Source organism: Lagenorhynchus albirostris, chromosome 1 (assembly GCF_949774975.1).
Source record: "Lagenorhynchus albirostris chromosome 1, mLagAlb1.1, whole genome shotgun sequence".
NCBI classification, from domain to species: Eukaryota; Metazoa; Chordata; class Mammalia; order Artiodactyla; family Delphinidae; genus Lagenorhynchus; species Lagenorhynchus albirostris.
The window spans coordinates 76,776,344-76,799,889 of NC_083095.1; the positions used below are offsets into that span (position 1 = coordinate 76,776,344).

The 23,546-nt window shown below is 39.9% G+C and overlaps 1 protein-coding gene across 3 annotated transcripts; it reads left to right on the plus strand.

Annotated features, from left to right (window-relative positions):
• The first annotated feature begins 431 nt into the window (after positions 1-431).
• Positions 432-18,706, plus strand: TTC5 (tetratricopeptide repeat domain 5). 3 transcript variants are annotated; one of them, XM_060146789.1, is made up of 11 exons: positions 449-505; positions 3,616-3,814; positions 3,926-4,058; positions 4,984-5,195; positions 5,556-5,706; positions 6,876-6,967; positions 10,065-10,121; positions 10,745-10,891; positions 11,228-11,442; positions 14,535-14,679; positions 17,548-18,704. In XM_060146789.1, the coding sequence occupies exons 3-11, from the start codon at positions 4,022-4,024 to the stop codon at positions 17,665-17,667; spliced, it is 1,176 nt and encodes a 391-aa protein (XP_060002772.1). In that variant the 5' UTR covers positions 449-505; positions 3,616-3,814; positions 3,926-4,021; the 3' UTR covers positions 17,668-18,704. The 3 variants fall into 3 exon arrangements, with proteins under 3 accessions (XP_060002757.1, XP_060002765.1, XP_060002772.1); XM_060146774.1 differs by lacking the exon at positions 3,616-3,814 and having other exon boundaries at positions 432-505; positions 17,548-18,705; XM_060146782.1 differs by lacking the exons at positions 3,616-3,814; positions 10,065-10,121 and having other exon boundaries at positions 432-505; positions 17,548-18,706.
• Positions 18,707-23,546: the final 4,840 nt, after the last annotated feature.

Here is a 23,546-nt window from a genome sequence, read left to right on the forward strand (position 1 = left end):
AATCACTGTAAGGCCTGGAAAACATTCAGACAAGTTACCTTACCATTGTACTACATTTCCTGTAAAATTTTAAACTTAACAACACAGGCATCCACTGTCTTAGCTTGTTTTCTTTTGGGGGGTATTATAATCTTGGTATAAATAAATAGGAAGATACGAAACAATAATATGTATACACTCAATCTGAGAATATTTTGTTTACAGGATTTGGAAAAGAAACAAGTTTATGAATTCGAAAGTGATTGCAGACCATTTCCTTTGAGCTATAGGCATTGGGTTAGTTAGGTTTGGAGCGACGCCCTTCTTTGAAAACCAGCTCAAAACCAGCTTCTTTGAAAACTCAGGCGCGGTAAGCCTCCAGAGCTCTAGATGTCGCTGTGGCTCCATGGTGGGGACGGGTATGCGTCTCTGTGGTTATAAAGTTGGGGGCGGAGAAGCTAAGGGTGTCTGGGAAATGATGGCTGAGGAAGAGGAAGAAGTCAAGGAGATTTTGCCGAAATTGCAGGTGAAGCCATAGATTAAACTCTGTCTTACTCGGGAGGAAGTAGAGAGCCCAGTTTATGCAGTGCCTTCGAATTTCTTGACATATACCCGCCGCTGGTGTCTGTGTGGTTACTATAACAACTGCAGCCGCAGCTGGCTAGGGGAGGTCCCGGGCAGGGGACGGGCGCAGCCAGTTTGTTGGGACCGCCTGCTGCTGACCTGACTGCACTCAATTTCAGACCTGTTGGGAAGAGGATTTATTGCTAACTTTATTCCTGTACATTCTTGGGAATTTTTTTCCCCCTCAATTCACTCACAACAAATAGCATACACTTGTGTTTGGCAGATCTGCAGGAGCTGTTACCTATCGCATGTTGTTTTGATCCCCACAAAGACCAGTACTTTTATGCTTTCAAATTGGCAGCGATCACAGTAGTGGCTTGCACCGCGTGTATTCTGGTTACTCCCCTTAGAACTTCACAGTTTTGATTTTTTGCACACTGTGCAATTCCAGTTTGGGGCCTGGGGCAGAAGTCTCCAGACTTCACCCAGTCCACAGTTGACTGTGGTGAGTGGGACAGTCTTTTGTACTTGGTAGGTAGGAGCTAACTAATTGCTTGGTTCTTTACCTTTCTTTTGATGACCGAAGATTTTTCTTAAACCTCAGAAACTGAGTTTTTTGTGTTCTAAGACAGCCTGAAATTTAAACATTAGGCTTATGACAGGCTTGTAACTTTCTTAAAGGCTTCTACTGCAAAAGTTTAAACATTGGTGAGATTTCTTTGTTTCCTGAGCAGATTAAAATAATAACGCTTTTTAGAGTGTGAGCTTTATTTCACATCCAGTTGACTTTGATTAATTTAATTTTTTTTTTTTTTTTTTTTTTGCGGTACGCGGGCCTCTCACTGCTGTGGCCTCTCCCACTGCGGAGCACAGGCTCCGGACGGGCAGGCCCAGTGGCCATGGCTCACAGGCCCAGCCGCCCCACGGCACGTGGGATCTTCCCGGTCCGGGGCACGAACCCGTGTCCCCAGCATCGGCAGGCGGACTCTCAACCACTGCGCCACCAGGGAAGCCCTAATTAATTTAATTTTATTCACTAGTGTGACTGACTGAAATCAGAGATTCTCAATCCTGGCTCCATATTACAAACATTGTTTGTGTATGTATGTTTGTATATATGTAGAGAAAAACCTGAAAAGGTTAACTAAGCAGTGGTTATCTCTGAGGTTATTGGGATAATTATGAGGAATTTTTAACCTTTTCTATTTTACATGTACCTATTTGAATTTTAACAACTAATATATATTGATTTTTGCCATGAGAAAAAAGTTATTAAAAACGTTCACTCTAGGAAAACAAACCAACAACAAAATCAAACAATTTCTTACATGTTTGCTATAACAACTAAAAACAAACAATAAGACCTTTTCTATAATTCTTAATGTGTAGCTGTGCTGATTGCAGGATAAAAGGAAATGGGTTGTAGTATTTGCTGAGAGCTGTCTTTTCCTGCTTTGATTTGCTTAGGGCTACCTAGCCCTAAGCAGCTAGGTAGAGGATACCTGGCGTATCTTGGGGGTGAGTGGGGAAGGTGCAGGGATGGAATAGGAGAATGCAGTAGAGAGAGGAAAAGGATGGTGATGTTGCTATTCATAGGAATGGTGGTAAACTTTATTTCATTGTTACAGACATTTTAAGTTAGAAGGAATATATAAAACGATTTTTCTCAAAGTGTGTTTTACAGATCATTTTTATTAAAGTCATGCAGGGTGCTTGTTAAAATGCAGCATTTTGGGTTCTGCTAAAACCACTAACATCAGAATGTCTGTAGCCTGGGTCCTGGAAATAATACACGCAACACAACTTGAAAAGCACTGCTGCAGAAAGTGATAGTCTAACTTCTTCATTCTGGGTAGGATTTTAAATTAAGTATAGTACATAAGTATTTGTTAGAGAAAGGGAGATTCATTGATTTATTTAATGAGAGCCTATCATGTCCCACACCCTCTGGTAGTGCTCAGGTATAGCTCTAAACAAAACCGATTAAGATACTCCCATCATGGAGCTTACATTCCAGTGGTGGAGATAGACAGTGGATGATTAATGAATAGGCCACATAATTTCAAATAAGTACCATGAAGGAAGGTAAGAGTGTGATTTAACAGTGGGGCGGAGGAGGAAAGGGTTACTTTAGTTTGGGTAGTCAGGGAGAGCCTCTCTGAAAAATTGATATTTGAACTGAGATCTAAATAATGATGAGAAATGAGCCATGCAAAGGTCAGGAGAAAGAATGTCCAGGCAGAGGGAAAAGCTAAGGATTAGGCTTAGTGGATTTGAGGAACTAGATGAAAGCCAGTGTGGCTTGAGAATTGTAGGAGAGTGATAAGAAGTCTGTGTCAGGATGAATGGTGGGAGGTCAGATCTTACAGTCTTCTAGGCTGTAATAAGGAGTTGGATTTTATTCTGTCTGCAGTGGGAAACTATCTGAGTGTTGTGACATGAGGTACATTTCTGTAAGGCCACTCCAGCTATAGTGAGGAGAATGGGAAAGAGTAGAAGCAGGATGACCAGTTAAGAAGCTATTGAAATGGTCCAGGCAAGAAATGAGGATAGTCATAGAGAGATGGAGACAGGTGGATGGATTTGGGATGTGATGTGGAGGTGGTTGATAAGACTTGGTAGGATTAGATTATACCTTTCTGCTGCTGTTTTGTTTTAGGAAAAGACTAGATAATGGAAAAGCTTTGACTGGTGTCCCAGGAAGACTCAGAGATAGAGATATTTAAACGAGGAAAGAGAACATTTACTTGGAAAGCATGCAAGAGAGCCAGAAGGTGACTTGACAAAAATAAAACAAACAAAAGCACAAGTGTTTAAAGAATCAAAACTCTGTAAAAAAAATACCAAGGTTATCAAGCTTAAATTGGTCTGTTTGTTGTGGAAAACGACTCTTACTTGTTTGTCATGTTCACAGTGGTCATGTATTTTCAGACACCGACATAGGAATAATCAGGGGTAAGGTATTGTTTTTGTTAGGAAGTCCAGTTTTAAAAAGGTAAATTTCGAAGTTTTACACTTTGGGGACCAGTACCAGATAGGATGATCTTATTAACTTTGTTTTATCTCAAGTTGCAAAGCGTTTCCTCCCTCCTGACTATGGTATGTGAAGTGCTTAGTCATTTTGGAAGCTCTGCTGGATCTGGGAGGAGAGAAGTATCATGACGGTGCAGACTGGCTTGGGACAGTGTGAGAGTGGGCTGGGCTACTTTCCTTCACGATCTGTGGTATTTTGATAGACCTGTCCACCTGCCTCTTGTGTCATTCCTAGGTAAGGTAGAGAATCAGCATTTCCAGGCCAAAAGCTGGTATGGCTCGCCAATCTCAAGTTTACTTGTCTGGTATTCTCTGCACTTAATGGTACCATTCTTATACTTCCTAGGAACTGGTGGATCGGCTCTATTCATTTCGAGAGTGCTATTTCGAGACACACAGTGTTGAGGATGCTGGGAGGAAGCAACAGGATGTGCGGGAGGAGATGGAGAAGACCCTGCAGCAGATGGAGGAAGTAGTGGGTATGAGTCCCAAAAGAACACGCCAACCCCTGGTCCCTCACTGAAATGTGATGGAGTTTTGCTCTCTCTGTAGACTCTTTGGTATCCTATTTGTGGCTGCCACAAGATGGTACAACAATATTTCTTCTAAAGGTGCCTGTGCAAGGATGGCAGCCTTTCAGCTCTCTAAACTCCATTTCCCAGTGCCATGAAATAAAAAAGAGCATGCTTGTTGCTTGATTACTATTGCAGTAATCTTCTTAACTGACCTTTCTGCCTCTAATTTCTTTTACTTCCAAATCAACTTAAATAATGACCATGGCCATTATGTTTCTAAATCCTTACTTCATGCATTTACTCTCATTCCTTGTCTGCCTCTCTGCTCAAGTATCTTCAAAGATTCCTACTTTTGACGGATTGAAGTCCAGACCTCTTCACTTGGTATTCAAGTCTCCATTGTGTGACTTTTTTTTTCCTACCCTTATCTCTGACTACCTACTTACAAAAGAACTTTTTGTTTCATTCAGGTTGAACCATCCATTCTTCCACGAACATGCCACATGTATTTCTGCCTCTTCGTTTACATCATTTTTCTCCCTGGAGTGTCTTGTCTTTTCTCCTTTTCACTTTGTAAAGTCCATTCATTGGGTGTATGCCATCTGCTCCTTGTCATTGTTTTTTTGATTTTCCATGGATATGCATTGTCCTCTCCACTAGATTGTAAGCCCCTCAAAGGTAGGGATAATGCTTTCTTTGGTACCCTGTTTTCTGACAGTACACTGCATGTGGTAGGTTTTCAATAAATGATTTGTTCATGAAGATTTTCTCAATTATTTCATTCCTAGAACTGGCATGGGGTTATTCCTTGAGAGAGTACTCTAGTCTTACCTGTAAGACTGCCTGGGTTTCCACTTTCCTTTCCACTTTTCTTTTCCCTTCCTCCTAGGTTCTGTCCAGGGCAAGGCACAGGTTCTGATGCTAACTGGGAAGGCACTGAATGTGACTCCTAACTATAGCCCTAAGGCTGAGGAGCTTCTGTCAAAGGCTGTGAAGCTGGAGCCCAAGCTGGTGGAAGCCTGGAACCAGCTGGGTGAGGTGTACTGGAAAAAAGGGGATGTTGCAGCTGCCCACACCTGCTTCTCAGGAGCTCTCACCCATGTGAGCCACCCACTATGCCCTTGGAAAACACAGATGGGAAGGATGGGATTTCTTTGGTTCTGTGAGTTTCCCTAGATCATGAATACCAGAGTAGAATTGTACTGGAACTAGGAGAACAGAATCAGAAGTGGGAGAAACAGGGACAGGGGACTGAGAAAGGAAGAAGATGATGGGATCAGGTTCAGGCGTAGATGAGAAGTGAAGAAAAGTTAGCAACCAAGTTGGTCCTGTAAATGGGGGTCTAAGACACAGATGGCAGTAAGAATTAAGATGAAAAATTAAAATAAGATTGAGATAGAGTAGATCTGGAAAGGGGAACTAGAATCACAAAGGTTGAATATACGCCTTCTGCATTTGCAGTGCAAGAACAAAGTCTCCCTTCAAAACCTGTCAATGGTGCTTCGCCAACTGCGGACTGACTCTGGAGATGAACATTCTCGCCATGTCATGGACAGTGTCCGACAGGCTAAGTTGGCTGTGCAGATGGACATCCTTGATGGCCGCTCTTGGTGTGAGTGCTCTCAAAAGATCTCCGGCAAGTTTCTAGAGCAGTGGTTCTCAACTGTGGCTGCACACCAGGATCATCTGGAGCCCATCTATTGAGTCTGACTCCAATAAGTGTGAAGCCAGGGCATCTTTGCTTTGAAGGAACCCAAAAGATATTTTGATGAACCACTATTCTAGGAACTCTTGGACCTTTTCATCCAAGAGAGGAGGCTTATGTTTCCATATAAGCAAGCCAGGGCTTTTGTGCAGTCTGTTGTAGTTTCTCCTTTGTGTCCATGCTTGCCTCTTTATCCCAGTGGAATTTTGGGTATACTTGTAAGTTTAGTGTCATCAATGGTTTGTTTCAGACGTGGGGCCTTTCATATAGATTTTTGAGGGTAACCAAAATATTTATAGTTTGAACTTGAGCTCTGAGATGATCCATCATTGAGTTTCTTAGTTTTTTTCTCTTCCCCCGCAACTCCCTTAGGTGGGACAGGATGGCTAGAGTGGGTTGGAGTTGGGTATTTCTCTTCCTTAGGTCAGTTACCCTCTGATAACTGATAGCAGGTCAGACTCTGGTTAACTAGTTTCTACTGAGGGCAGGCCTTGTTAAGAATGGAGTGCTTGGGAGTTCCCTGGTAGGCTAGTGGTTAAGATGACAGGCTTCCATTGCCATGGCCTGGGTTCAATCCCTGGTCGGGGAACTGAGATCCCATAAGCCATGTGATGTGGCCAAAAAACCCACAAAAACAAGAAGAAGAAGAAGAGAGTGTTCTGGCGTATTTGCCCCCTCCCTCTGCTGGAAGTATGAGGGTGTTCTTCTCCGATATTTGCTGTGGGAATCTGGTTGAGTTCCTGGAGGTAAATCTCACAATATTGTGGGGACTCCCTTGTGACTGGGACCCCTGGGCTTGTCCACACTGAGCCTCCAGAATTCGTCAATTTCAGTTCAGGTTTTCCTACCCCAGCAGTGTTCCTGTGGTAGCTCATAAGTTTCTGCTCTGCTAAGCCATAACTCCCTGTATTCACCTGTCTCTCCAATTTTGGGGGCAGCAGTTTGCCCTGTGTTATCCCCTTTCTTATGCATCCAAGAAGAGTTGTGGATTTTTTAGTCTGTTCGGCCTTTTCCTTGTTAGGATTGAGTGGCAACTTCAAGCTCCTTACACGCGGAACCCTGTGTTTCTCTTTCAGATATTCTGGGGAATGCGTACCTTTCTCTTTACTTTAATACTGGCCAGAACCCTAAGATCTCCCAGCAAGCCCTCAGTGCCTATGCCCAAGCAGTAAGTATTTATGGTCACCCAGGCAAGATATATAGAGGCAGCAGCAGAAACAAGAGTGTGGTTCAGTCTTCCTCGTGGCTTTTTAGCAAGACGCACGGGCAGTGTTCGCTGGCATCCAGTGTGCGTAGTTTCGCAAAGCTGGTTGTACAAAGGTGATGTATCTCTTCCTATAACTTGAGTATTAGCAACCACTTGCAGTGTGTGCCTCAGTGCTAGGTAGCTCCTTGAGCTGTTTGGATTTCGTACAGGTGTGCATAACCAAACCACAGAGCCCATGCCAACATGTTCATCTCTTTAATATGTTCTGTGTGAAAATAATGCTTGTTAATATTCGTGTACATTTTTAAAGAAAAATAAAAACTCTGATACTTAAGTATAAATTAAGCAGTATCCCCAGGTTCACCATTAGATAGTATGGCTCTGGACTTCCCACAGACTAAAATGGAAAACAGCATGTAGCCCATTCCACGTTGTAGCCTAGGGATTAATTCACTGGAGCTCATGCTTTGCCTTAGGCTTTCAGGCTATGTTTATATCGATAGCCACTTGCAGGGGGATTTCCTTCAGGCCTTGAGTGGCTGACTGCTCACTGTTACAAGGTTTACATTGAGCACTTTTTATATAGGCTTCATATTCACTTTCTTTTGTTTTCTCTTGACATGGAGACTTGCTTTTTAACTTACCATTATTTATTTTGCTCTGACTGGCAGAATAAGAAATATAGCTACCTTATATTCATGTTTGCAGTTTAGGAACTGTTCTTTTTTCACCATCCCACAGGAACTTTATTTTTCACAAAGCTGAAGTGCAAAACATAGATAACCATTTTTAATAAGCACAGTCAAATTTTTAACCACAAGACGTCTACAAGAATTATAGCTTTAAAAAATACAACCAATTTTTATATTTCAGAAATAGCTCAACTCAGATTAATTTCTTAAAAAGTACACTTCTCATACTATTTGTTTGGCATTACCCTGGTTGAACTCTGAGGCAGCCATAATCGGGAGCTGTGGGCACACAATCGTGCTCTTGCCCTCACTGCTGTGCCGATGAGTGCAGCTCAACTGGTGGGACTCACACTCATGACAGAGAAGTGTGCAGTAATAAAATGGCATTTTAAGAAATGACAGATATGACTTCCTCACACACTGTGCTTCTCGCTGTAGTCTTAATGGTGGCATTTAACTCAACCTGTATAGCCAGTGGGGTTGTTCTTTTTTTCAATCAGGGAAATTTTCAGGCTGAGGAATTATATTTTACTCTGATTTCTTAATCTGGTAAACGTTTACATTTTAAAGCATGACGTACTACCTTAAAATTTTATGTTTGGCTTCTGCTAAACAGTTGCTTTGAACTCTTAATTTCTGCATCAGTCCTGCATTTTTAAACATAGTTGAACCAACCATTTAAACAATTTAATTCATGTTGTTTGTGCTTTTGCAGTGTGCCAGGCAATGAATAGAATTAAAAAAATAAAGTGATCATAGCCATGAACATCACCAGCAGTTTCTTCATAACATATTTGTCTGCACTGTCATGTGGTTTCTGGCCCTGTATTGAAATTGGAGAATCAGAATTTGCCTTTCATTGTGTGTTTTAAGGGAGCTTGGATGTAGATGTTTGTATCTGGAGCCAGGCTCATGGGCAGAGGAAATGCATTAAATTGACATCATTTCTTTCCTAGGCTTTCCTCATTTATACCAGCATCTTATTGATTAAAATAAATTTTTTATCAGTTTTTTTTTTTTTTTTTTTTTTTAGTATTGTAGTTTTTACTGGAAAAAATTCACATGTAAGTGGATCTATGCAGTTCAAACCTGTATTGGTCGAGGGTTTTTTTTCTTTCATCTTTATTGGAATATATCTGCTTTACAATGTTGTATTAGTTTCTGCTATACAACAGAATGAATCAGCTATATGTATACATATATCCCCATGTCCCCTCCCTCTTGTGTCTCCCTCCCACACTCCCTATCCCACCCCTCTAGGTGGTCACAAAGCACTGAGCTGATCTCCCTGTGCTATGCAGCAGCTTCCCACTAGCCATCCATTTTATGTTTGGTAGTGTATATATGTCAATGCTACTCTCTCACTTCATCCCAGCTTCCCTTCCCCGCCCCGTGTCCTCAAGTCCATTCTCTACGTCTCCATCTTTATTCCTGCCCTGCCACTAGGTTCATACCAGTTTTTTAGATTCCACATATATGCATTAGCGTAGGGTATTTGTTTTTCTCTTTCTGACTTACTTCACTCTGTATGACAGACTTATTTATTTATTTATTTGGTTGCGCCAGGTCTTAACTGCAGCTCGTGGGCTCCTTAGTTGCAGCATGTGAACTCTTAGTTGCAGCATGCATGTGGATTTAGTTCCCTGACCAGGGATTGAACCTGGGCCCCCTGCATTGGGAGCACGGAGTCTTAACCACTGAGCCACCGGGGAAGTCCCTTTATCAGATGTTAATCACATATTTCTTCTATTTTTATACTATTGCATGGATAAATTATAATCATATTTTAAAGTTTCATGCAAATACGAAACCCTTTCATCCTTGAGGTTTCAGGGATTGAGTAGTATGTGCCACACAAGCAGTTACTGTATAACAGTGTGGGTATAGGAAACTTTTTTTTTTTAATTTATTTTATTTTTGGCTGTGTTGGGTCTTTGTTGCCATGTGTGGGTTTTTCTCTAGTTATGGCAAGCGGGGGCTACTCTTCGTTGTGGTGCGCAGGCTTCTCATTGCGGTGCCTTCTCTTGTTGCGGAGCACGGGCTCTCGGTGCACGGGCTCCAGTAGTTGTGGCACGTGGGTTCAATAGTTGTGGCTCGCGGGCTCTAGAGTGCAGGCTCAGTAGTTGTGGTGCATGGGTTTAGTTGCTCTGTGGCATGTGGTATCTTCCTGGACCAGGGATCGAACGCATGTTCCCTGCATTGGCAGGCGGATTCTTAACCACTGCGCCACCAGGGAAGCCCTGGGAAACATTTTGACAAGCAAGAAACTTAAATTTTTCCAGGGTAAGGAGGTTTAAGACATGCTGTGCATGGCCATCCTTAAGACTGTGACAAGAGCCACTGATGATCTTTTTATCCCACTATAGGAGAAGGTTGACAGGACAGCTTCCAGCAATCCTGATCTTCATTTGAACAGGGCAACGGTAAAAAAAAAAAAAAATCATTTGTGTGGGGGAGTGGTCATCTGAAGGTAAAATACATAAGATATCTAGGTCTTAGCCTGTGAGGATGACTGAGTATTCACAGGGACAAGGTTGGGTACAAACTGTGAGAGGAAAGCCAAATTATTTCTGGGAAAAGCTAGCTTAGTTTGACTAAAGTATCTGGAGGGAAAGGAAAAGGGGCTGAGTTGGTGGGAGGGTAAATAGAGGATGGGGGACACAGTTCAGAAGACTTTCCTGAAGTGTTCATTGTAAACTGTTAAAAATAAAAATAGAATCACCCAATATATACAACTTAACTGTTGTAGAGTTTGGAAGTTAGCTTCTTTTTTTTTTTTTTTTTTTTTTTTGGAAGTTAGCTTCTTTGAAATGATTCCATCTTTGGGGTTGTGATCACCTTGGCCAGGATGTAAGGTGTTTACTGGCTCTTCAGGCTGTTCATCTGTAGAAGAGGAAGACAGCTGGGAAGGAAAACAGTTTATTTCTCTAGATTCCTAGCCCACTGTGCTATTACTAATCTCTCCCCAGCCCCTCCCCCCACCCCACGGATAGTTTGTGTTGAACACACTTATAATTGGGAGGTTTTTTGGTTACTTCTTGTGCAGTTACATAAATATGAAGAGAATTATGGGGAGGCCCTGGAAGGCTTTTCTCGGGCTGCAGCACTGGACCCTGCCTGGCCAGAGCCCCAGCAGCGAGAGCAGCAACTCCTGGATTTCCTGAATAGATTAACCAGCCTCCTTGAGAGCAAGGTAGAGATGTCTAAATGCTGAATTCTGCTTTTTTATTCTGCTGTAGGCCAATAAAATAAGAATAAAGTAGGCCTCGGTAGTAGTGACCCTATAGAAGTGGGTAGGTGGGAGGGGAGGACTAGACTCTCAAGGAGAGTGACTAGTTCCCAGCTTCTTTTTTTAACGTCCTTATTGGAGTACAATTGTTTTACAATAGTGTGTTAGTTTCTGCTTTATAACAAAGTGAATCAGCTATACGTATACATATATGCCCATATCTCTTCCCTCTTGCGTCTTCCTCCCTCCCACCCTCCCCATCAGTTCCCAGCTTCTTACCTATTTCCTTTTCCTTTGCAGGGGAAGGTGAAGACCAGAAAGTTACAGAGCATGCTGGGAAGCTTGCGCCCAGCCCATCTAGGCCCTTGTGGAGATGGGCACTATCAGTCAGCCTCTGGGCAGAAAGTGACCCTGGAGCGCAAGCCCCTGAGTGCTCTGCAGCCTGGTGTAAATAGTGGAGCTGTGGTCCTGGGAAAGGTGGTGTTCAGCCTTACTACGGAGGAGAAAGTCCCCTTGTGAGTTTCTGTTGCCTTTTCTCTTTTTCATCCTTTTAAACTAGTTGCTCTTATTTCCTGGCCTTTCTCTAAAAGTTGAGGACATTGTTAGTGGTCAGAGATTAGTGAGTTCTGCTTCCCTTCTGTGACTGTCTTCCCTTCTGTGAGCAGGTATTGTTTAGGTGATATCTAACAATCTCTATAGATTCTGTCACCGTCCATTTTTTCCCTGAGCTTGGTGTTCTGTGGACTCCTATATTCGAAGCTGAAATTTGACAGCTACTTTTTTTTTATGAGACAGATGGAAACCTTAAAATTCTCCTACCTCTTTGTGTTTTCATGATCATAGAGGCACGAAGAGGAAGAATTCTAAGTCCTGTTTGGACTTAGGTATGCCTAAGCAGTTCTGGAAGGTGAGCTTTGAGTTTGAATTTATGGCCTGATGGAGAGATTCTCTCAGATGTTATTCAACAAATATTCATTGAGCATCTGCTATGTGTGTTGTAGGGAGTTAAAAAAAAAATGTAACACACCCAAATGAAGGGTGCTTATAGTCTAGCAGAGGAAATGAGTTAAAAATATTCATTTAGAAAATTTTTAACTCTTGAAAAATGAGGGTTTGATCAGTATCATCATTCCTTGGTCCTTCACTCACTTCCCAATCCCTGGTTGACTAGTTTCCTTTTCCTGTTTTCTACTGAATTTTTTTTGTTTCTGGGATCACCAGTGTTTGATCCAGTAGCTTCTACTGGAAGCATTCTGATTTCTCTGTCACTGTTCCCTTTCATATCCCTTCTGCTCCATTCAAACTAAAATATAACTCCCATTGTATGCCTGATATTCCTCCATGGCATTTTCATGGTATATGAATTTGAACAATTGAAGAGCAAGAAGATAGTTGAGAAAAGTTTAGTTACTAGAGCAGACCCTAGAGTTAAGAGGAATGAGAAAGAAATATAGACAAAGGTAGGGTTTTAGGGGCCCTTGAGAACAAATATTTGCTGCTCCTCTTTTTATGTGCAGTTTCTAAATGTTAAGGTCTAGGAGGACTCTGTCTTTGTTCCTTTCCTCTTTTCTCTCTATATCAGGCTGGCAAATAGATGCCAACTTTGATCACTTGGCAGTGGCTGCATGATTTACTGTAAAGAAGGATTCTGAGGCTTTGACTGGTTTCACCAGGAGAATGCTGTGCTTGATTTGCAGTGTTTGCTGTGAATTTGGGCGTGCCAAGTGATGGCATGAGCATCGATTCTTCACCATCTCACTTATAGGTCATCTCATTTGGTGACGTCATACAAACCCAAGTCTTTGGCTGGCTCTTCTATGCTCACAGGTCTAGCTCCAGCCCAGGGCTCATTTCCAACTTTTGGATTCCTATATCTAGCTGCCTCTGGGCTATAATAAGAAACCTCTAACTCAGTATGTTCAGAATTACTCATCTCATCTTTCTCTGGCAACCTGTTTGTCCTCCCTGAATTCCTTTTCAATCAATGGTACCACCTCTACTCAGTCACTTAATTAAGACTTTTGGAAGTTGTTCTAGACTTCTCCATTCTCTTGCTTTGAGGCAATCACCAAGTCCAATAGATATACCTTTTAGTCCCTACTTTCCTGTCTTCACTAATTTAATAAAGCCTCTTAACACATCAACAGACAAGTCTCCCTGTTTTTCCTCCAGTGTTCCACAGTACAGAGAAATATTTCCCAGATGCAGATCTGACCATTGCTATTTCTTGTTTAAAATCTCTTACTGGTACTCTGTAGCTTTTAGGATGAAGTTTTAACTCTTTAGCTTAACACCCAAAATGCTTTATTATTTTCTCCCTGCCTCCCTGTGTCCATTATCTTCGTCACTTTAACGCTTGTACCTTTTGTCCCAACCTTGGGATTATTTTGTAGGTTTCAGAACAGCTATTTTCATGCCTCTGTGTTTTTACACACAGTTACTATGCCTGGATAATCTTTTTGCTGCTTCTTGATATAGATTACATTTTTCCCCCAACATTTTATTATAAAAATTCTCAAACATACAGCGAAATTGAAAGAATTTTACAGTGAACATTTGTGTACCTATAGTCTACTATTAATATTTTATTATACTTAGTTTATCACAGATCTATTTATTCCCCTATTCATCTGTTGGTCTCTCTTATTCTTGGTCCATTTCAAAGTAAATTGCAGACATTAGTATACTTTCCTCTAAATACTTCAGCATGCAGTCATTAAGTAGAGTTCAATATTTGTTCATAATTTTATTCTTTTTATGTAAAATTTACATACAATGAAATGTACAGATCTTAGTGCATATTTCCTAAGTTTTGACAAATGCATGCACCCATATAACCTAAACACCTATAGAGAACATTACCACCACCTCAGAAGTTCTCTTATGTTCCTTCCCAGTCAAGCCATATCCCCTTCCCTTAGAGATTTTTTATTTCCACTGAGGATTAGTTCTCCTGTTTTAACCCAGGTAGTTTTTCATTCTTTAAGATTCAGTTTGAGGGTCTCCTCTTCACGGAAACCTTCCTGGCTTTCCATTGATTTAGACATTTCTCCTCTGGGCTCCCACAGCCCAGCCTTTGGCTTCACTGAATTCATCACAAGTAAAAAGCTATTCTGGCACCTATTGCAGTTGTACTGTCAGTGATGGTCTAATTGTCTGACACCCACTAGACTAATAAGCTCGCTCACAGTGCCTGACACATGATAGGTATTCAGTGAAAGTTTGTGGAATTAAATTAAATTGACAGTAATGGTTAGCAAGTTTGTTGAAGGTTGTGATAGTTAAATTGATAGAGCAGGAATACTGTTCCGCTGCAACATTTCGAACTAGTTCATTATTATTATTTTTTTTAACATCTTTATTGGGGTACAATTGCTTTCGAACTAGTTCATTATTAATATTTGTTGAATGTGTCCCAAGTTCTTAGAAAAGTGACAGATTGATGAGTCTTGTGCATGTTCTCTAAAGATACATATCTAAGACAAGTGAGCCCTTAGATGTACATAGTGAATGATAGTACCTGTCATAGGAGTTCTAAATAAGTAACTAAGAAAGCTTTTTTTTCTTTTTTCTCTCTTCTCTCTCTTAACCCATCTTAACCCGGCAGTACATTTGGCCTGGTAGATTCAGATGGACCTTGCTGTGCAGTGATGGTATATAATATGGTGCAGAGCTGGGGAGTGCTCATTGGGGACTCTGTAGCCATCCCTGAGCCTAACCTTCGGCTTCACCGAATTCAGCACAAGGGAAAGGTGAGTGATGGCTAGGATTCTTTCTCACCTCATAGGCTCTCAAAGTGGGGCACGTTTACCTCTTTTAAAAAATATACATAAAATAATGCATATATATGTGTGTGTGTGTGTTGTATGATATCTTATATTTACACACGTATATGTAATTTATTTTTTACTAATAGTTTTACTTTTCTTTACTAAAAAACTACTAGTAAACAAAAAGAATTTAAAAAATGGACTGAACAGAGAAAGACAAATACATGTGATATCACTTACATGTGAAATCTTAAAAAGCCGAACTGTGAAAACAGAGAGTAGAATGGTGATTATCCTGGGATGGTGGAATTGGGGAGATGTTGTTTAAAGGTATAAACTTGCAACCAGTAGGTAAGTAAGTCCTGGAGATCTAATGCACAGCATAGTGATGATAGACAACAGTATGGTATTATAAACTTCAAAGTTGCCAAGAGACTAGATCTTAATTGTTCCCACAATAAAAATGAAATGATAATTATGTGATGTGATAGAGATGTTAGCTAATGTAATGGTGGTAATCATATTGCAATATATAAATATATCAAATTAACATGTTGATTAATACCTTAAACTTACATAATGTTATATGCCAATTATTTCAATAAAAATAAATTTTAAAAAATGGACTAAAATATTGTCAGTCAGATGTTATTACTGTTAACAGTTTGGTATGTAAACCTCCAGTCTTTTCATAAATTTATGTACACATTTGTATGTATATTTTTAATTATGAGTGGAGTATTATATGCAAATGTTTGTGAACATTTCCTGTGGTTTTCCATATTCTGCAACATTGTTTTGAATTAACACATAGAGGTGGTGATGAAAATGATGATGATAGTTAAAATTTACTGAACACTTAACTGACTGCTAGACACTGTGCAAAGAGTTTTATGGCCTGCATTGGATCATTTAATCCTTACAAAACTCTACAAGAGCAGATATTTAACCGCTTTTTCCCCGTTTAGATTAAGGGTCAGTCAGCAAACTCTGGCCGGTTGACCAATTCTGGCTCACTGCCTGTTTTTGTATGGCTTGTGAGCCAAGAATGGTTTTTATATTTTTTAATGAAAACAATTGAAAGAATAATAATAATTTGTGATACATGAAAATTACAGGAAATTAAAATTTCAGTGTTTGTAATTAAATTTTTTTGCAACAAAGTATACCCATTTGTTTACTGTTGTCTGTGACTGCTTTTCTACTAGTGTCAGAGATGAATAGTTCTGTGACAGAGACTATATGACCCACAAAGCCTGAAATATTTATTATTTGACTCTTTACAGAAAAAATTTGCTGACCCCAGATCTAGATTATTAATAATTGTTCCTTACTATAAAAGTACTTTAGTAAATATTTTAATATCTGTGCATATCCATGATTATTAAATAAATTTAATTAATTCATTAAAGAAATTAAGTGAATTTCTAAGGTAGAATCCTGGCTCCAAAGGGTATGCAGAATTCTAAGACTGTGGGTTTTTTTTTTTTTGGCTGCGTTGGGTCTTTGTTGCTGCGCGCAGGCTTTCTCTAGTTGTGGCAAGCGGGGGCTGCTCTTCGTTGCGGTGCACGGGCTTCTCATTGCTGTGGCTTCTCGTTGCAGAGCACTGGCTCTAGGCACGCGGGCTTCAGTAGTTGCGGTGTGTGGACTCAGTAGTTGCAGTGCGCAGGGCTAGGCATGCAGGCTTCAGTAGTAGTTGTGGTGCGTGGGCTCAGTAGTTGCAGTGCGTGGGCTCTAGGGCTCACGGGCTTCAGTAGTTGTGGCACATGGGCTTAGTTGCTCCGCGGCATGTGGGATCTTCCCAGACCAGGGATCGAACCCTTGTCCCCTGCATTGGCAGGTGGATTCTTAACCACTGCGCCACCAGGGAAGTCCGTCTAAGACTTTTGATACATATTGCCAAACTATTTTTTGGAAGGTTGTACCAGTTAATATCAACCGTGGATGTCAGTAATTGTTTTTCTATGGTTTTCTTTGCAACTCTGTGTAGAAACCTTTGAAAAATTATTTGCTGATTTTACATGAAAAGTATAGCATCAATATTGTTTGGCTTTGGTTTCTTGATTATTGGTGAGGTTGAAAATTTTATCATATGTTTATTGACTATAATTCTTTTATAAATTGCTTTTTTTTGGTCACTTGCCCATGTTCCTGTTAGGATGTTTTAAAAATTGATTTATGAAAACTGTTTAATTCACTTCTTTATTTTGACTCAAAAGAACCTCCTTTATACTCCAAGTGGAACAGTATTTTTTGGATAAAGATCTTTTAACAACACATTTTGCAACTTAAAGTACATTTGAACTGATAAATTGAGCTGATGTTTTCCGTTATTAGGAGAATGTTTAAACCTACATTTTGTTAATTCCTCCTGATATTAAAGGAGAAGTAAGTCTAATTTATATTAGGCAGATTAATTTATAACTTTATAAACACTTGATCTAAGAGTTTCTCAGACTTTCTATTGGCTCTGGCTTGGCTGCTGTGTGTATTTAGTTATAATTTATGATAAACACTGTGGGAAGGGAAGATTCTGTAGAGCTGGTGGGACCCTTTTGTTGGGCAGTGCCAGGATCCTGTTCTTTTTGAATCAGAATTGTCCCATTCTTGTAATGACAGTTACTGGCACTCTACCTGTCCCAGATTTTCCTTCTGAAGATTGAAAACTTCGGGAAAATTACATCCCCTATGTTAGTTCAGCTTTGTTTAATGTGAGATGGAGATAAGGGGTATATCTGCTGCGGGAGGTAGAAAGGAGGGGGTGAGAAGGCCACAGGTGGTGTATCCCTGTGCTGGAGTTTCTTCCATCTTAGGATCTGTAATGAGCCTCTGTATATTTGTCTTTTCCAGGACTATTCCTTTTCCAGTGTTCGTGTGGAGACGCCCCTCCTGCTGGTGGTGAATGGGAAGCCTCAGGGCTCCAGCAGCCAGGCCGCTGCCACAGTGGCATCGAGGCCACAGTGTGAATGACCTTCCTTGGATGGCATGCTAACGAGGGAGTAGAGGCGAGCAGAAAAGCTCAGGGGCACTCAGCAACTGCACCAGCCAGATCCAGTGACGCAACTGGAACTGGGGGGACGTTTTAGATGACAACTTTCCTTTCCTCTGCCCTGTAAGACACTTTGTGTCTTCTTTCTTTCCTGTTGTGTTCCAGCTCTCTCTGGGGCCACACATGTCCCTGGTATATCTCCTGCCTCTTCCATTGCTCTTCTATGTTTTAGGCAAAGAGCATGGAGTTGGTAGAAGTGTTGGGACCTTGTCATGGGACAGAGTCCCCAAGGTTCCTGTTCTTGCCTCCTTCCTAAGCCTCATGTGTATATATCATTTCAGTATTTATTGCTAAGGGAGGGGGTTTAATTTTTTTAATGACTTAGTTTTTGAGCAGTTTTTATTTTTAAAATTTAGGTGCTTCCCCTTCTTTGGGGCTGGAACAGAATTAAATTTGTTTGGAAAAAAAATACTGTGTAGTTTGGCCTGCTTCATTCTCTCTAGGCTTGAATTCTTGGTTTTAGGATCACTTCAATCCATTAGAGTAATACCCCCTTCCCCGCTTTTTTCTTTAAGCAAAATAGTTTACTTCTCTCTCAGTTAAAAGAAATCTGGCAATAGGCAGCCCAGGGCAGGAATGGCAGTTCCACAAAGTTGTTGGGAACCAGCTTCCTTCCACTTCCCCATTCTGTCATCCTTAGGAGTGGCCCTTATCATAGTCCAACATGACAGCAGTACTATTCTAATAGTGTTACTAGGGTGAAAGACCAGAGAGAGCTAGATATTCAGTTCCTTTAGGTTCTAGTGATACATTTTATAACAGTTTCTTTTAATATCCTTGTGGAAAAATAGGGAAATATGAGGGAGGATTATTAACCAACTGAATGGTTATAACCAGAGAGTGCACTAATGGATACAGATTAATTTGGAAGACTTCTAGTGATGTTTGTGTTTTAAGAAGTCCTTCCCTATCCTGAAGTCATCAAGACATATCCCCTCTGTTGATTTATGAATTTTTATCATTTTGTCCTTTTCTTTCATTATGACCTTTCCTTGTGTTACGATGTAGGTATATAATTTTTTTTCTTAATGAGTAATTAATTGCCCCAGCACCTTTTATTAAAGATCTATCCTTTGCCCACTGATCTTTAAAGCCCAATCTGTCTTAAACCAACTTTTTATATATAGTATATAGGTCTGTTTCTGAGCTTTCTCTTCTGATCTATTCTGATCTATTTGTCTATTTCTATTCCAATACCATATTGTCTTCTCATTTTATAAAAAGTCAGTATCCAATCAGAATAACAATGGGCCATGTTCTTAACCAGTGGCCCATTTACATTTTAGAATCCGTACATTTTCGTGAAAGACTCCTCTGGGTTTTGCTTGGGGTTGCATTGAATTTATAGATCAATTTAGGAAGAACAGACATGTTTATAACATTGAATCTTCTTATTCATGATTTTCTTCATTTACTTAAGTCTTCAATATATTTCAATATAATTGTATACTTTTTCTGGAAAAGTCCTGTATATCTTTTATTAGATTTATTCCTAGATACTTCGTAGTTTTCTATGCTATTGTAAATAGTATAATTTTTAAAATTACATTTGCTAACTGTGCTTGGGAATAGATATAAATTGACTTTATATATTTTATAGCTGTCACCTGTTTAGAACTCTCTCATTCTATAATTTGTTGATTCCTTTTGGTTTTCTGTGTATAAATAACAACTTTTTTGTGTCTTCCTTTCCAGTCCTTTTACCTTTTATTTTCTTTGTTTTCTGCAGTAGTTAGGATCTCTAGTATGCTGAATACAAGTGATGATTGCAGGCATCCTTGTCTTGTTCTTATACTTAAAGGAAATATTTTCAGAATTTCAGTATTAAATAAGATGTTTGTTATATAGTTTTTACATATGCCTGATCTTAGATTTCAAGCCTATTTGGGTTTTTATGATGAAAAGGTATTACATTTTATCTAATGCTTTTTCTGCATTTATTGAGATGGCAGATGACCTTTTTTTTCTTTTAATCTGTTAGTGTGGTGGATTAGAGTACTCAGCTTTTTTTTTTTTTTTTTTTTTAACGGTACGCGGGCCTCTCACTGTTTTGGCCTCTCCCGTTGCGGAGCACAGGCTCCGGACGCGCAGGCTTAGCGGCCATGGCTCACGGGCCTAGCCACTCCACGGCATGTGGGATCTTCCCGGACCGGGGCACGAACCCGTGTCCCCTGCATCGGCAGGCGGACTCTCAACCACTGCACCACCAGGGAAGCCCGAGTACTCAGCTTTTGATTAATAAATCAAACTTGCATTCTTGGTACAAAACTTACTTGGTCAGGATATGTATTTTTTTTTATATCGCTGGATTTACTTGTGTAATATTTAAGATTTTATATCTGTGGGTCACAAGTGATATTAGTTTATGAGTCTACACTATTTCTTAATCTATTCTAGTCTGGTTTTGGTATTAAAGTTATGCTAGCCTCATACAGTGAGTAAAGAGCGTATCTCCTGTATGTTTATTTGAAAAGATGATATAAAATCAGTTTGTCTTTTTCTTGGTAGAACTTGCCCATAAAGTCATCAATCAGCACGTGGCATTTTCTTTATGGAAAGATTAACTTCTGATTTAAATTCTTTAAGGTTTATTGGATTGAATTATTCAAGTTTCTCTTGATTAAGTTTTGATATTTTGTATTTTTTTAGTAATTTATCCATTTCATTTAAGTTTTCAAATTTACTCTCCTAAATATTTGTAGTATGTTCCTTATTTGTTTATTCTCTATGGTATCAGTCATTTTGTCCCCTTTTTCTCTAACGTATTATTGGTATTATTCATTTGTACCTTATCACTTCTCCTTCAGCCTTTTGTCTCTTACAAGTCTTCAAAGAAATTGACTTTGTTTACCCTCATCTTTTGTAGTTTTTTTCTTTTTCATTAGTTTTTATTTTTATCTTCATAATATCCTTTTTTTCTCCTGTTATAAGAGTGCCTATTCATGAGCTGGGATATAATTTTTGTATCTGATAGGCAACATGACATTTCATTGTTTTAAATTTTCATTCCTTTATTTGTGATGTTGAACATCTTTTAATAAAATTCTAGCTAGCTACTTATAAATTTGATGTGTAACAGAGAGCATCCAAGACTGAGGAAAATGTATTAAAAAAAATTTAGGGAGCTATGTTTAGGAAATGATATAGCACTTTGTACCATCTATATTATATGACACATTTTATTGTATTATGATTACTTGATTCTATGGTTTGAACTCTTAAAGGACAGCCACTAACTCATACTTATCTTTGAGTTCTAGACATTATTATATACATCTCTGAGTGTTGGACATTGCCTGATTTGACAACAAATGGCTGGCCGGCTGGACAGATGGTGGGTTAGGAAAACAAGATATATTAGATTAATGTAGAGAGTGTTGACACCTTGTATGCAGAATAATAATGATTTTGAAACTTTATTTTATTGGCTTGAAGAGCCTTTAGAACAGGGCTCCTGCTTTGGTAATTGCTTCTCTTGTAGGTTCACTTGGTCTCTAGCCTTCAGAGAGATAGTGGAAATTGTGCTATTCTTTATCACAATACTTGGGTGGGGGGTGGGCCATGGAGGTCAGAATTAGGAAACGGGGATGGAATATATCAGTCATGGTTCAATCAGGGGAGCAGAACCTTTATGAGTTATGGGATAAGGGATTTATTATATAAATTAGACCTCATGCAAAGTCTTATATGATAATATATTTATTATATAAAAAAGACCTTATGTAGTTCCAGCTTAGCAGGTTGGCACAGTACAAACCAACACGTAGAACTGGTAGGAGGATACTCCAAGAGTAGAGCAGAAGTTGAAGGTTATAACTTGGTTCTCATGGGAGGAAAAGAGGCCTAATTACAGTGATTAGGGGAAGAACTGAAGGGATAAAGACCTAGGGTGTTGAGTATGAGAGGGTAACCGTGAACATAGTGAACCCAGGTAATTGCCAAAGCACAAACTGTTTTTGATCAGTGAATATGATGTGCGTAGCCCTGGTGGAGAAGTCAGAATCTTATTGGATCCTACTTCCTATATGGACACTTCTTCCTCATCCTCTCTTTAAATGGTGGTGGCCTTAGGAGTTCTACCCATGGCCTACTGCTTTTCTTCCTCAGAACATTTTCATTGAGCCATTTCATTCATAGCCATGTGTTCACTTACCAAATTACTAATTTTCCTAAATTTATATTTCCAGATCTTTTTCCCTAGCGCTAGTGATAAGTTTACACCTGCTTACTAGGCTATATGTGCCATAGATGTTTTAAATCCAACGTATCTAAAATAGAACTCATTATCTCTAGCAGCCACCTCTGTTGTCTTTGTATTAGCAGCTGACATCACCATGTATTCAGTTATCTAGGCCAGAAACTTGGGAAGTCATCTCTGATTCCTTCTTCATGTCTAATATCCCCCAGTGTGTCACATGGCTGTTATGTTGATCATGTCTCCTAAATATCTCTTCATTTATTTTCTGTCCATTCATATTGTCTTAGTTCAGTAATTCTGTATTTCTTGCCTGACTGTGGCAATGGTGGTCTTTGTTTTCCCTATAGTTGAAATCTTACTTTCTCTAACTTTTTTCACTTTTTAGTAATAATGATCATAATAGTAGTATTGTCCAAATTTGTAAGTTTGTAAGTAGTAGAGCCATGATTTGAAATTTTTACTGTTATTGTGCTTCAAAGGCTATGGGTGAGTTTCTTTTTTTTTTTTTTTTTTGCGGTACGCGGGCCTCTCACTGTTGTAGCGTCTCCTGTTGTGAGGCACAGGCTCCGGACGCGCAGGCCCAGCGGCCATGGCTCACGGGCCCAGCCGCTCCGAGGACCATGGGATCCTCCCGGACCGGGGCACGAACCCGCGTCCCCTGCATCGGCAGGTGGACTCTCAATCACTGCGCCACCAGGGAAGCCCAGATGGGTGAGTTTCTTACCTCTCTGAGATTCAGGGTCTCCATCTATAAAATGGAGGTAATATTACTACCTACCTTGTAGGATTGTTATGAGGATTAAATGAACTCATACATGTCCTACAGGTGGTACATGACAAGTAGAGATAAGCAGGACTCAATTATGCTGGAATTCCAGCTGTATTAGAGCTGGAATTTGAACCCAGTCCTCCTGACTCTAGAGCTTGTACTCTGCCTGTTATGTTAATGTGCTCTTCTGCTGTTTCAGAAGTGGGAAGTGCTGCCAACAGTTTCACCTTTCTCAAAACAAATCTGATCATATAATTTCCTTGTTTAAAAACCCTCAGCAATTCTTTAATTCCAGTAAGACACTCCTTCACATGGGCCACAGCCATCACGTTTTGGTCTGCTTATCTATATTACCTCATTTCTGCCCTCTTCTTATAATCCTAATGCATGGCAACCCCAGCATATTTTTAATATCTGGAAATTTCCATGCTCTTTCATACCTCAGCACTTTTGCACATGTGATTCCTTCTGCTTGAAATGTGTTGTCTTCACTCCTGGAGAGCTCCTGATTGCCCTTTGAGATTCAGCTTAAACATTACCTCTTTTGTAAAACCGTCCTGAGCATATTCGATTTTGATGTGCCTGTCTCTATACTCTCAGAGCACTTACTGTGTTTTAATTATTTGCCAGTTTCCTATAGGCTGTGAACTTTTCGAAGGTACTCATCTTAGTGGTCTTAAATCCTAGCTCAGTACCTGGCACAAGTGCTCAATAATTCACATGGAGCCATTGAATACATTTTAAAAGAGTATGCATTCTGTTCCCATGGTAGTCTCCTACTTTAGTCCGTGGTAATGACTGCCTCTTGGTCAGGATTCTGTTAGCATTTTCCT